The sequence below is a fragment of the Pelophylax lessonae genome, assembly GCF_965119305.1.
Source record: "Pelophylax lessonae genome assembly, chromosome: 5".
NCBI classification, from domain to species: domain Eukaryota; kingdom Metazoa; phylum Chordata; class Amphibia; order Anura; family Ranidae; genus Pelophylax; species Pelophylax lessonae.
Window position 1 is genome coordinate 516,784,361 of NC_138772.1, and position 15,836 is coordinate 516,800,196.

At 42.1% G+C, this 15,836-nt stretch overlaps 1 protein-coding gene across 1 annotated transcript in view; it reads left to right on the forward strand.

Annotated features, from left to right (window-relative positions):
- The window catches only part of FER1L6 (fer-1 like family member 6), a gene marked incomplete at its 5' end in the record, with an annotated part of 316,530 nt that overhangs the window by 203,405 nt on the left and 97,289 nt on the right, over positions 1-15,836 (forward strand). The window contains 3 exons of the mRNA XM_082257934.1: positions 1,311-1,500; positions 7,214-7,512; positions 10,445-10,570. Coding sequence (XP_082114060.1) covers positions 1,311-1,500; positions 7,214-7,512; positions 10,445-10,570 — 615 coding nt within the window. The remainder of the gene's footprint in view (positions 1-1,310; positions 1,501-7,213; positions 7,513-10,444; positions 10,571-15,836) is intronic.

A 15,836-nucleotide genomic window follows, 5' to 3' on the forward strand; every position in this document is an offset into this window, starting at 1 on the left:
GTAGTTCCAAAACATCTGGGGTGCTAAAGTTCACCATCACTGCCTTAGGGGGTGGGTGCATGACATCCTGCACTTACAGGATTTCCTCAGTCTTTCAGCTTGAATGATCTATCACATCATTTAGCTTAACTTCTTAAGCCCCGGAAGATTTTACCCCCTTCCTGACCAGGGCCTATTTTGCGATTCGGCACTGCGTGACTTTAACGGACAATTGCACGGTCGTGCGACGCTGTACCTAAACGAAATTGATGTCCTTTTTTTCCCACAAATGGAGCTTTCTTTTGGTGGTATTTGATCACCTGTGCGATTTTTTGATCATGCGCTATAAACAAAAAAAGAGCGTCAATTTTGCAAAAATAACAATATTTTTCAAATTTTTTTATATGAAATTCCCCCCCAAAAAAATGTAAAAATCTAAATTTTGTAACATTTTCGGCCAATTTGTTTTATGCTACATATGTTTGGTAAAAAAAATCGCAAAAAGCATATTTTGATTGGTTTGCGCAAAAGTTATCGCGTTTACTAACAAACGGAAAGATTTTTGTCATTTTTGTTGTTTTTTTTTTTAACACGTAATGGCGGCAATCTGCAATTTTTTTTTTTTTTGCGGTACTGCGACATTGCGGCGGACAGATCGGACCCTTGACTAATATTTTTGACACTTTTGGGGTTACCAGTGACATTTCTACAGTAATCAGTGCTATACATATGCACTGTTACTGTAAAATTACACTGGCAGTGAAGGGGTTAACTTTTTTTTGAGAGGGAGGGGTGGTGTGTGTCCCTAGGGGCGTGATTCTAACTGTGATTGGCTGTGGCTTGAGGTGTAGGAACAGTGATCAACGGTCCTACATAGTAGAACCGTATGATCACTGTTTCTACACAGGGGAGAATGACAGGCGGCTTGTTTACATCAGCTGCCTGCCTTTCTCCCTCTGCACCGACGATCGACGTCATTGGGTCCGCCGGTCACATGCGCGGGGGGGGGGTCCGTGACCGCGCGGGAGCGCGCCTCAGGGGGCGCGCGCTCGCTCCCTAGACCCTTACAGGCTAGCGACGTAGTACTACGTCGCTCTGCCTGTGAGAGGCTGACCGCCGCAGTAAATAGTCGTGCGGCGGTCGGCAAGTGGTTAAAAGACAATGAATATTTAGTGGTGGAATGCAATTAGTCCTTGGGGCAGCACCAGAGAGGAGGTGGGTATTGTAGACAGAGCTGTTTTTTCTGTTTTAAACCTACTAGGGGTCCCAATTTTTTTTTTATATTCCAAGCGATACAAATGAACTATTGTAATTATTCATTTCCCTAATAGGAACTGCCAGAAAATGAAGTGTTACATCCTCCCTTAAGTATCTGCGTGGTGGACTGGAGAGCGTTTGGCCGGAGCACACTTGTTGGAACACACATGATCAATTGTTTGAAGCAGTTCTTGTATAAACCTCCTGAGGTGGGGCCATCCTCAATAAAGGAAGTAGAAGGGGCCACACCTCCACCTGACTCTGGTGAGACCGTTAGAATATAGTTTAGGTCTTTTACCAACAGTAATTGGGCTTTTAATGCATATGTTCAGAATTATATTTTTACCACTAGGTATACCATGCTATAAGTATAGGTTATACATTGATTATTTATCCAGCATGCTTCTTTTTGAAGACATTTTTTTATTTTATCTTCTCTTCATGCTGACATTCTCAAGTAATGTATGCCACAGAATTTAAAGTCTTTCACCGAAGACTGAAGAAACAGTTGGAAATGTTCTGCCAGTAAGCTATTAAGCCTTTAAGTGGTTGTAAACTTCAGATATGAAATATGAACAAAGCATATCCCTCTATAGTGTGTACTTGTCTCAATCCATTTCTGCCTAGTGTAATTTTTGCCTAGTTCCTCTGCTATAAGCATGAGTCACTTCTGGCAACTTTTCCTGACACCAAGAGGAAAATGGTGACAGGGGAGGGACCTCCAGCAGATTGACAGCCTTAGCTCTGTTCCTGTGTACTCTTCCATTCCCTCCAATCAGCTCTCACAGTGCTCTCCTCACTGATGTAACTTCATCTCCCCCCCCCCCCTTTCAGAGTTGAGAGATCTTGTGTAAATTCTGCACTTCAAATGGATACATGGGATAGATGGCTACAGATAAACAAGTACAACTTACAGTGCCCTAAAAACATCTTCATACCCCTTGAAATGTTCCACATTATGTCATATTATAACCAAAAAGGTAAATGTATTTTATCTGGATTTTATGTGATAGACCAACACAAAGTGGCACAAAATTGTGAAGTGGAAGGAAAATGATAAATGGTTTTCAAGATTTTTTACAAATAAATATGTGAAAAGTGTGGCGCGCATTTGTATTCACCCCCTGAGTCAATACTTTGTAGAACCACCTTTCACTGCTGGAGATGTCTCTACCAGCTTTGCACATCTGGAGAGTGAGATTTTTGGACAGTTCTTCTTTGCAAAATAAGGAAGAAAACAAGGGCGCCAAGTCACAAAGGATAAATAACAACAGTAACTTTATTGTAGCAACTTACATGTGTAAAATCCAGCATCAGCCTGTGTGGTATCAAGGAAGAATCCTCGCAGTGAAGCCAGGTGGTGTATAGACAACTTCAAACCTAGGCGGCGGTCTTGTGCTATGTAGAGAAGAGGTCCAGGCACTGGGCTATGGCTGAATGTGACGAAGGCTCCCTGGATGGGCAGCCTCGCTGGTGCCCTTCTTTGCAAAATAGCTCAAGCTCTGTCAGATTGGATAGAGAGTGTCTGTAAACAGCAATTTTCAAGTCTTTCCACAGATTCTCAATTGGATTTAGGTCTAGACTTTGACTGGGCAATTCTAACACATGAATATGCTTTGATCTAAACCAACCCATTGTAGCTCTGGCTGTATGTTTAGGGTCGTTTCCTGCTGGAAGGTGAACCTCCTCCCCAGTCTCAAGTCTTTTGCGGACTCTAACAGGCTTTCTTCTAAGATTGCCCTGTATTTGGCTCCATTCATCTTCCCATCAACTCCGACCAGCTTCTCTGTCCCTACTGAATAAAAACATCCCCACAATATGATGCTGTCACCACCATGTTTCATGGTGGGGGTGGTGTGTTCAGGGTGATGTGCAGTGCTAGTTTTCCGCCACACTTAGCATTTTGCTTTTAGGCCAAAAAGTAAAATTTTGGTCTCATCTGAACGGGGCACCCTCTTCCACATGTTTGCTGTGTCCTCGCACGTGGCTTCTCGCAAACTGCAAATGGACTTCTTATGGCTTTCTATCAACAATGGCTTTCCTCTTGCCACTCTTCCATAAAAGTCAGATTTGTGGAGCGCACGACTAATAGGTGTCCTGGGGACAGATTTTCACACCTAAGCTGTGGATCTCTGCAGCTCCTCCAGAGTTACCATGGGCCTCTTGGCTGCTTCTCTGATGAATGCTCTCCTTGTTCGGCCTGTCAGTTTAGGTGGACGGCCATGTCTTGGTAGGTTTGCAGTTGTGCCATACTCTTTCTATTTTTGGATGATGGATTGAACAGTGCTCCGTGAGATGTTCAAAGCTTGGGATATTTTTTTATAACCTAACCCTGTTTTAAACTTCTCCACAACTTTATCCCTGACCTGTTTGGTGTATTCCTTGCCTTTCATGATGCTGTTTGTTCACTAAGATTCTCTAACAAAGCTCTGAGGGCTTCTCAGAACAGCTGTATTTATATTGAGATTAAATTACACACAGGTGGACTCTATTTACTAATTAGGTGATTTTCTGAAGGCAATAGGCCTTGTTTGTTTTAGTTAGGGGTATCAGAGTAAAGAGGGCTGAATACAAATGCACGCCACACTTTTCAGATATTTATTTGTATACATTTTTGAAAACTATTTATCATTTTCCTTCCACTTCACAATTATGTTCCACTTTGGGTTGGTCTATCACATAAAATCTCAATAAAATGCATTTACGTTTTTGGTTATAAAATTACAAAATGTGGAGATTTTAAGGGGTATGAATGTATGTAGGAAGATTTGTTTCGTCTCTGTGTATCACCTGAGAGCAGTCACTTTACTGGCGATATGTAAGGGTTTATACTTTACACTTTAAGTGCCTAGTTAACATATAAATGATAATAAGGCAGGTCAAATTACAAAAAAATTTGTTAAGCCACAACAAAAAAAATATAATGCAAAACGAATATGTAGTATATACAAAGTCCAAATTAAAATTTGTGATGATTATTGACACCGTGAGCATCCATAAAGCAAGTCTGAGTGTCTCCGTGTTCCCACTTCCTGTCAGAGTGCACCTCCACCACCAGGTGACACCATACAAAGGGGCCTCTTACTAGAAGGTGTTGACCATCAAGTTATAGATGGTCATACACGCTTGGATGCATCCTCTGGACCATAAATAACTGGACTCCACCCATGACCACCATCCGGTTTATTACACCAACATATCATGTGTGTCAAAAAAATATACTGCATGCCCATAGTAAAGCATGTAAAAAATGATTTTGTTAAAAAAGACGATTTCAGGTACAAACATATCCTGATGGACATACCACTTAAAATGTTAAAAAAAAATCACATCAATGTGGCAGAAATGGTGAGCACACATACCATATATGTACAGCACCTTGCGAAAGTATTCGGCCCCCTTGAACTTTGCGACTTTTTGCCGCATTTCAGGCTTCAAACATAAAGATATAAAACTGTAATTTTTTGTGAAGAATCAACAACAAGTGGGACACAATCATGAAGTGGAACAAAATTTATTGGATATTTCAAACTTTGTTAACAAATAATTAACTGAAAAATTGGGCGTGCAAAATTATTCAGCCCCTTTACTTTCAGTGCAGCAAACTCTCTCCAGAAGTTCAGGGAGGATCTCTGAATGATCCAATGTTGACCTAAATGACTAATGATGATAAATAGAATCCACCTGTGTGTAATCAAGTTTCCGTATAAATGCACCTGCACCGTGATGGTCTCAGAGGTCCGTTTAAAGCGCAGAGAGCATCATGAAGAACAAGGAACACACCAGGCAGGTCCGAGATACTGTTGTGGAGAAGTTTAAAGCCGGATTTGGATACAAAAAGATTTCCCAAGCTTTAAACATCCCAAGGAGCACTGTGCAAGCGATAATATTGAAATGGAAGGAGTATCAGACCACTGCAAATCTACGAAGACCTGGCCGTCCCTCTAAACTTTCAGCTCATACAAGGAGAAGACTGATCAGAGATGCAGCCAAGAGGCCCATGATCACTCTGGATGAACTGCAGAGATCTACAGCTGAGGTGGGAGACTCTGTCCATAGGACAACAATCAGTCGTATACTGCACAAATCTGGCCTTTATGGAAGAGTGGCAAGAAGAAAGCCATTTCTTAAAGATATCCATAAGAAGTGTCATTTAAAATTTGCCACAAGCCACCTGGGAGACACACCAAACATGTGGAAGGAGGTGCTCTGGTCAGATGAAACCAAAATCGAACTTTTTGGCAACAATGCAAAACGTTACGTTTGGCGTAAAAGCAACACAGCTCATCACCCTGAACACACCATCCCCACTGTCAAACATGGTGGTGGCAGCATCATGGTTTTGGCCTGCTTTTCTTCAGCAGGGACAGGGAAGATGGTTAAAATTGATGGGAAGATGGATGGAGCCAAATACAGGACCATTCTGGAAGAAAACCTGATGGAGTCTGCAAAAGACCTGACACTGGGACGGAGATTTGTCTTCCAACAAGACAATGATCCAAAACATAAAGCAAAATCTACAATGGAATGGTTCACAAATAAACATATCCAGGTGTTAGAATGGCCAAGTCAAAGTCCAGACCTGAATCCAATCGAGAATCTGTGGAAAGAACTGAAAACTGCTGTTCACAAATGCTCTCCATCCAACCTCACTGAGCTGAAGCTGTTTTGCAAGGAGGAATGGGATAAAATTTCAGTCTATCGATGTGCAAAACTGATAAAGACATATCCCAAGCGACTTACAGCTGTAATCGCAGCAAAAGGTGGCGCTACAAAGTATTAACTTAAGGGGGCTGAATAATTTTGCACGCCCAATTTTTCAGTTGTTTATTGTTAAAAAAGTTTGAAATATCCAATAAATTTTGTTCCACTTCATGATTGTGTCCCACTTGTTGATTCTTCACAAAAAAATTACAGTTTTATATCTTTATGTTTGAAGCCTGAAATGTGGCAAAAGATCGAAAAGTTCAAGGGTCCCGAATACTTTCACAAGGCACTGTAAATGTAGACACTATTGCCGCTTCCACTGTAGCAGCCTGAAAGCGTCACTCCGGGCTCCGATCGGCAGGCATGCGTGCTGTCTTGTCGTAGCCACGGCTTACGCATTTCGTCACAGGTTGACCTCATGGGGGGGTGGGCTTAAATAGTTTAGGGGATCAGTTAGAGCTTACAATCCAATGTCCCTTTTACTGTCATGCAGATAAATCTAAACTCACTGGAGCCATCTTTCAACAGTAGGCAATAAATTATTTATGGTTATCATCCATCTATTCTTTGGCACCACTCCCATCAATATGAGTCTATTTACTGGCTCTACAATGGTTTGAGGTGGGAGAGCACAATTACTTTGATAAATGAACACATACGTACATTTTTCTCAAAGGGGAACGGTGGAAGGTCACTGGCACACGATGCAAAGTATGTTGGTGTACAAGGCCAATAACAATACACAACTGATAGAGACAAGTCAAGGCCACTCTCTCTGGTGGTTGATCATCCAATCCTGGGTAACACTGTCTTGTTGCTAGCCACCTCACCTTCTGGACCAGTAAGTGACATGGAACTCTAGAGAAACCTCAAAGGATTATTTACCCCAATCTCAAGTGACTTGCAAGTAAATGAAAAATGTTTAAACCTCATGTGTGTACAAAAAAAAAAAAAGTGATGCACTTAGTGTCCCAGGTAGAAAATAAATCCAGGATTCTAGTGCTGTGAGGTGTGCCAAACACTTAGCCACCACAATGCCCTAAATTAGTGATAAGCAAACCGGATTACACTTTCGCAAATATTAGAACTATGAACTTTTTTAACCTGCTTAAATATATTTGTGCAGGTGTATCCATTCTGCAGAGAATCCTATATCCAATTTCTTGTGCTTATCTGGATCTTGAATTGTATGAATTTTTCAGACAGATCTGCATGGAAATGTGCAGGTGAATCATAATATTAAAGCTTAAGGACTTATCTTTTCTTTCAGAAGCTCCACAGCAGGATGCATCACATCAAGACCCAGGAGATCATATCTATGTAGAGGTCGAATCACACGCAGCCCAAGAAACTCCTTCAGGACCCACTCCATCTCCTTCTCCGGTTCCTCCTGTTGCACCTTCACCAGATCCAGCTGCATATTCACTTTTAGAATCGGACACTACTCCTCTTGATCCCACATCTGGGCCACATGAAAGCCTAGAGAAGAGCCCAAGCCCAGTTGGCCCTAAGCCAAAAACCTCATCAGCCACCTTTAAATCTCCCTTGAAGAAAGACACTAAGCAACAGGTGACTGTAATCTTTAGCTGCAATCTGTGGTTGAAATTAAATAGTACAAGGTGAAAATGAACTTATGTAAGAATTGGAATGTTGGGAAAGAGGGGGAATTGGTTGGGATTTTGATTGAGGAATTGACAGGGTAGGGTCATATTCCTCCATCCCTACTACAAGATAAATAAAAACAAAAGGAAATCGTGACTTTATATGAAACACATAGCTGCAATCAATCAAAGAGAATATATAAATAAATCAATCAATGAGCTGACATGAGTATTACATATATGTACATAAAAAATTAATAACGCAGTATAAACATATAATATCACATTTAATTCATAAATATGTTACATCACAACATAATGACATTGATACATCATTGCTAGTTGATAACATTTAATAAAAGCATATAAGTCAGCCCGTTACATCATAACATAATACGATTGCACATAATGATGTCAATGATGTCCTATTAGACTCTCTGGACTAGCACCAACATGAACGATATATAACAAGTTAAGGTTAAAATGTGTTTACAATACATAGGAAAATAATCGGCACATAATAGTTATAACGTTGCATCCAAGACAGCTCTACGCGTTTCATGGTTGTAACGTGCTGTCTAAAATTATTATTAAAGCCCACTTGTACAATGTGTTCCTGTACTCCAAAGCCAACCTGGAATCAAATCCCTCTACTACTAATACTACTATATAAAAACCCACAATGGGGAGGGGAACGGGTAATTGGGACTTTCCCATACAAACAAAAATATGAGTATAAACAATGTGCAAAAAATGTTTTAGCTTCTGTGTTTCCAAGTACTTCTATGTTGTATGCTATTGTCCCTGCTTTTTCAACCACTTCTTGACCAGAAGATTTTCCCCCTTAATGACCAGGCCATTTTTTGCGATTCGTCACTGCGTTATTTTAACTGAGAATTGCGCGGACGTGCGACGCTGTAACCAAATAAGATTGATGTCCTTTTTCCCCCACAAATGTAGCTTTCTTTTGGTGGTATTTGATCACCTCTGCAATTTTTATTTTTTGCGCTATAAACAAAAAAAGAGCGACAATTCTGAAAAAAAAAACAATATTTTTCACTTTCTGCTGTAAAACATTCCCATAAAAAAAAATGTAAAAATCTATTTTTTTTATCATTTTAGACCAATTTGTATTCTGCTACATGTTTTTGATAAAAAAAAATCACAATAAGCGTATTTTGATTGGTTTGCGCAAAAGTTATTGCGTCTACAAACTAGGGGAAAGATTTATGTCATTTTTATTTATTTATTTTTACTAGTACTAGTTATGGCAGCGATCAGCGATTTTTAGTGGGACTGCGACATTGCGGTGGGCAGATCGGACACCTGACTGACATTTTTGACACTTTTGTGGGGACCAGTGACATTACTACAGTAATCAGTGCTAAAAATATGCACTGTTACTATACTAATGACACTGGCAGGGAAGGGGTTAACACCGGGGACAATCAAAGGGTAAATGTATGCCTAGGGGGTTCTTTCTAAATGTGGGGGGGGGCTTATGGAATCAACACAGAAACCTGTGTTCTTAAATAGCAGGAACACAGGAGCCCTGTGTTGACTGCTGACAGAACAACGGTCTGCTGTGTTTACAACAGCAGACCGCCGTTCTGTCTCCACAGGGAGCAATCGCGGGTGCCCGGCGCAAATCACGGCCACCGACCCGCAGATCACCTTCCCCGCTGGCGATCGGGCGTGCGCCCCTATGATCGATCCCGCGAGGCGCCGTCGCGGGAACCTGCTGACCTGCATATCTGCGGCGGCTGGTCGGCAAGTGGTTAAGGTTTTTCCAATAAAATTATGTATTTTTAAATAACATTTGTTTGCACAATGTTTATACTCATATTTTTGTTGGTATCGGAAAGTCCCAATTCCCTGTTCCCCTCCCCATTCTGAATTTTCACATAATATTAAAGCCCGCTTGTAGCTTTCTTTCTTAATAGCATTATGATCACCCACCATAACATTATGGCACCCACCTAATGTTGAGTAGGTCCCCCTTTTGCTGCCAAAACAGCCCTGACCCATCGAGGCTTGGACTCCACTAGACAAAGCATACTGTAGTAATGTCACTGGTCTCCAAAAAATGTCAGTTAGGGATCTGATCTGTCCGCCGCAATGTCGCAGTCCCGATAAAAATCGCAGATCGCCGCCATTACTCGTAAAAAAATAAACAAATAAAAAGTTAAATAAATCTATCCTGTAGTTTGTAGACGCTATAACTTTTGCGCAAACTTTTGCTTTTTAGGATTTTTGTAGCAGAATACAAATTGGCCTAAACTGATAAAAAAAATTAGATTTTTACATTTTTTTTTATTGGGAATGTTTTATAGCAGAAAGTAAAATATATTGTGTTTTTTTTTTTTTTTTTTCAAAATTGTTGCCCTTTGTTTACTGTATAGCGCAAAATCTAAAAACCGCAGAGGCGATCGAAATACCACCAAAAGAAAGCTCTATTTGTGGGGAAAAAAAGGACATGAATTGTATTTGGGTACAACGTTGCACGACCGTGCAGTTGTCAGTTAAAGCAACGCAGAGCCGAATCGCAAAAAATGGCCTGGTCATTAAGGGGGTAAAACCTTCCGGAGCTGAAGTGGTTACAGTAGCATTTTCAGCCTTTCTGTTGCACTTTAATTGCCTTATCTGAATATAAGTTCATTTTAAAAAGTAGGCTGTTGGTTTTGTGATTAGACTGTAATGAAAGCATTCCCTAACTTGCATAATATTCCCATGGCAGTGACGCTGAACCTATACAGTTCTTTAAGACTAGTATACAGTCTGTTTAATTATATATTGTCTGAAGAGGTGGATATGTAGGGTTTGGAGAATAATGTATGGCACAGGGAATTCTTACATGATTTTGCCACCTCTTACTCTCCCCTTTTTTCTTCTCTGTGCAGGAGTTGGTGAGAGGATCCACCAGGCGCTCAACGAAAAGGAAGAAGAGAACAATAGCAGATGAATCTGCAGAAAATGTCATAGATTGGTGGTCAAAATACTACGCCTCCCTGGAGAAGCAACAAAAGGTGAATTTATTTAGCGCTACCCCCCCAGGAGCCACTGGTATTTTTCCCAGGTCTTCCCCATTTTTTTGCTCTGCAGCCAGGTACAAAATAGATTCATACAGCCAGGTGCACACTCACTTCCGCTCTTTACTCCAATGACCAATGTCTAGGGGTTTGTTTTTGTTGTTTGTTGGAGAACTTGGATAGGGTAAGGCAGTGGTCCTCAACTCCGGTCCTCAGGGCCCACTAACAGGCCAGATTTTAAGTATTACCTTGAGGAGATGCAGACTAGAATACTGCAATCACTGAGCAGCAAATGATATCACCTGGGATGTATTTCAGTTATCTTGCAAATCTGGCCTGTTAGTGGGCCCTGTAGGCCAGGGTTGAGGACCACTGGGATAAGGGATATAGTGGGATACTTCCAAACTGAACTATTCACACTGAGGACTCTAACTTCTTTTTCTAGTGAAACTTGTCTTTGCAAAAGGCGGATAAAGACTTCTTCACAGCAGCAGCAAAGTGACTACAGAACAGAGCAATGTCCCTTAGTAAAGTAATGGACAGTCCTGACTTAGGCTGACCATACACAGTTTGAATCTTTGCCGGTTCACCAGGACCCAGTCAGTATTTGAAACATTAATGGGCAGGCTGAGTGTACCAAGTTCATCGATCGATCAACTTGGCTACAACCAGCCTACTGGATTGGCTTGCGATAGCAGCCATTAGCGATAATTACTGTCTTCTCACAGCGGGGACAGCTTCCCTCCTTTTATGGGCAGACTGAATGTACCATGTTGATCAATCAATTAACGTGGCTACAATCAGCCTACTGGATCTGCTCGCTAGCGATAATCACTGTCTTCTCCCAGCAGGGACAGCTTCCCCTGCCCTCTCACCAGAAGAAGACAGCTGACACTGTCTGTGTTGATGGGGGAATTGTGCAAATTTTTTTCCTGCAGCCCATGGTTGTAGGAAAGAAATTTGCTGTGTGTATGGCCTGCCTTAGAGCTTAAGAAGGGGTTAACTGTCTAAGGATCCTTAAGGGTGTCTGTACTCACAAGGCTCCTGCAGCCTTCTCTCTGTGTTACCAGACCAGATGCACTGTAGACTCCACCTCTGTCAGCCATGGTAGGACCAGAGTCAGCCACACAGACTTCAGGCCCTCAGGTCACCCACCTGAAGCCACATGGCAGCACGTGTTGGGGGAGGCAGCGCCTCTCCCCCAGCCTTGTGCAATCCTTTGCTAGGAAAGACACAGAGCCCATGTGCTCCTAGAATATATATACAGTATATATATATATACAGTCACCCAGCATGCCTAGGGGCACCTCACTGGGTAATTGTTGAGGGCTGTATGAATATTCATGCTCCCATCTGAATACTTTCCAGCTACTATACAGCAATTTCCACAGTTGCTAGGACAATGTGAAACTTCAGGACAACATGAGCAGCACAAGAGCACACTGAGCAGACTACACTAGCCGATCACCGCTCTCTGTTATGCTGACAGCAATTAAATTTACTTAGCTGTCTCTCTGCTAAGCAGAGAAACCAAAAACTATTATACGCTCATCCTATCACCTACCTAGGAGGGTGCTATATATATATTATGGATGGCAGATGGAAGTAGGGCTTTGGCTATTCACCTGTAATAGGTGTACAGGTTTATGCCAGCAATGGAACAACACAGAAACCTAAAGAAGTGATAGCAGAAAAAGAACAAGTAGTTCGAGTCTGTCCCTTTTTTTTTTTTTTACCCTTCTTCCACTCTAAACTTTTGACTTATATTTATCCCAAGCATGATTAAATAGACTTACAGATTATCGACTTACTACTCACTACCTCTGTTCCAGGCATTCTGTACTAACTAAAACAATATATTCTAGGGTTAGTTTTGAACTTTCCGCCTACTAATTTGAGGTCTTGCCCCCAAGTCTGATCTACATTTAAAAACAAACAATTGGCCCCTGCCCCTTCTTTAACTGGCCTTCACAGCAAGGAGCACATAGAAGGGCAACGCATGCAAGAAAAAAAACAAAGAAAATTCCCAGCTCAACTCACCAACCAGCTTGCTTACCAACCGAATTATCCTATCTAACAGTTTGCGTTAAAAACAGGGGCTTAGTTAGCACAAATTTGCAAACCTATGCGTAAGCTGCAAGGCACCTTCACGGCACCCTGTATTACTTGCAGTCCTAACCCTTTTAAATTTATGAGAGTCTCCAGCAGAGGGAGCACATGCATTCTAATGGGTAGAGGTGAGCCTGGAGGTAGCCCAATCCTCCTTGAAGGAACAGGGGCACACCCAGCACATAGCACAATAGCAGCAAAGGTGTTCAGTGTGTCCCCTCACCAATATTGCATCAGTAACAAACAAATGGCCTCTGGCCCCACCTATACCTGGCCTTCACAGCAAGGAGCACATGGAAAGGCAACACATGCAAGACAAAACGAAAGCAAATTCCCAGCTCAACTCACCAACCAGTCTGCTTACCAACCAATTTATCCTATCTAACAGTTTGCGTTAAAAACAGGGGTTCATCTAGCACAAATTGGCTCACGTTTGCACATGTGTGCTAACTAAATCCTTGTTTTTAACCACTTCCCGAACACCCGCCTCCTTTTTACTACGGCAGGGTGGCTCTCCTGTGCAAACAGACGTAGGTCTAAGTCGGTCGCGCGCAGGAAGCTAGGGGGCAAGCGCACGCCGCAGGTGGCACACTCTCACCCACACTCGGCAGCGGGGAACCCGATGCACGGGTCAGGCAGCTCCGATTGCTGCCTGGCACCCGCGATCGCTCCCCGCTGAGAGAGAAGGAGGGTCGGCTGTTGTAAACACAGCCGACCGTTCTTCTCCCTGCAATGACCGTAGAGCCCATGTGATCCTTCTATATAGGATCACATGTCTCTATGGTCATTTCAGAAGTCACACCCCCCCACAGTTAGAATCACTCCCCTAGGGTCACATTTAACTCCTTGATCACCTATACTGTTAACCCCTTCCCCGCCAGTGTCATTATTACAGTAACAGTGCATATTTTCAGCACTGATTACTGTAGTATTGTCACTGGCCCCCCCAAAAGTGTCAGAAATGTCAGTTAGGGGTCCGATCTGTTCGCTGCAATGTCGCAGTCCCGCAAAATAATCGCAGATCGCCACCATTATTGGTAAAAAAATGACATAAATCTTTCCTGTAGTTAGTAGACGCGATAACTTTTGCGCAAACCAATCAAAATACGCTGGTTGCGATTTTTCTTTACCAAAAATATGTAGCAGAAAACAAATTGGCCTAAAATGTTAAAAAATTTAGATTTTTTTAATTTTTTTTTTGAGACTGTCATATAGCAGAATGTGAAAAATATTTTTTTATTTTCAAAATTGACGCTTTTTTTGTGTATAGCGCAAAAAATAAAAATTGCACAGGTGATCAAATAAACAAGCAAAGAATTGGGGGAGCAAACCCTGAACATGTATATCTAAAGCCGGTGCAGCTATGGACCAAGCAACATGTATATTAAAAAAGAATAGCGCAACCATGCAAAAGAAATGACTATCAAATATGGAGACAATCCATAAATAAAAATGGGGATTTAGTTCCACCATATGGCCATATCGTGCTCAAGCCCACCACTGCGTCAAAGTACCCCATTATCGGTGGGTCCTACACTATCCATAAAAAAGGGGTGAATCCAGCCTCTCTTACCCTTGGAGACAACACTCCTTGCTGGGAAGGTGTGCTAATGCACTGCAGGGGACTCCTCCTATATCTACTTGATAGAGGACACCAATAGAGTACAGGTGTGTGTGGGGGATGGGATGCTCAACCTCATAAGTCTGGTCAGACCGAATACATAATAAACAAGCAAAAAATTGGGGGAGCAAACCCTGAACATGTATATCTAAAGCCGGTGCAGCTATGGACCAAGCAACATGTATATTAAAAAAGAATAGCGCAACCATGCAAAAGAAATGACTATCAAATATGGAGACGATCCATAAATAAAAATGGGGATTTAGTTCCACCATATGGCCATATCGTGCTCAAGCCCACCACTGCGTCAAAGTACCCCATTATCGGTGGGTCCTACACTATCCATAAAAAAGGGGTGAATCCAGCCTCTCTTACCCTTGGAGACAACACTCCTTGCTGGGAAGGTGTGCTAATGCACTGCAGGGGACTCCTCCTATATCTACTTGATAGAGGACACCAATAGAGTACAGGTGTGTGTGGGGGATGGGATGCTCAACCCCATAAGTCTGGTCAGACCGAATACATAATAAACAAGCAAAAAATTGGGGGAGCAAACCCTGAACATGTATATCTAAAGCCGGTGCAGCTATGGACCAAGCAACATGTATATTAAAAAAGAATAGCGCAACCATGCAAAAGAAATGACTATCAAATATGGAGACAATCCATAAATAAAAATGGGGATTTAGTTCCACCATATGGCCATATCGTGCTCAAGCCCACCACTGCGTCAAAGTACCCCATTATCGGTGGGTCCTACACTATCCATAAAAAAGGGGTGAATCCAGCCTCTCTTACCCTTGGAGACAACACTCCTTGCTGGGAAGGTGTGCTAATGCACTGCAGGGGACTCCTCCTATATCTACTTGATAGAGGACACCAATAGAGTACAGGTGTGTGTGGGGGATGGGATGCTAAACCTCATAAGTCTGGTCAGACCGAATACATAATAAACAAGCAAAAAATTGGGGGAGCGAACCCTGAACATGTATATCTAAAGCCGGTGCAGCTATGGACCAAGCAACATGTATATTAAAAAAGAATAGCGCAACCATGCAAAAGAAATGACTATCAAATATGGAGACGATCCATAAATAAAAATGGGGATTTAGTTCCACCATATGGCCATATCGTGCTCAAGCCCACCACTGCGTCAAAGTACCCCATTATCGGTGGGTCCTACACTATCCATAAAAAAGAGGTGAATCCAGCCTCTCTTACCCTTGGAGACAACACTCCTTGCTGGGAAGGTGTGCTAATGCACTGCAGGGGACTCCTCCTATATCTACTTGATAGAGGACACCAATAGAGTACAGGTGTGTGTGGGGGATGGGATGCTCAACCTCATAAGTCTGGTCAGACCGAATACATAATAAACAAGCAAAAAATTGGGGGAGCAAACCCTGAACATGTATATCTAAAGCCGGTGCAGCTATGGACCAAGCAACATGTATATTAAAAAAGAATAGCGCAACCATGCAAAAGAAATGACTATCAAATATGGAGACAATCCATAAATAAAAATGGGGATTT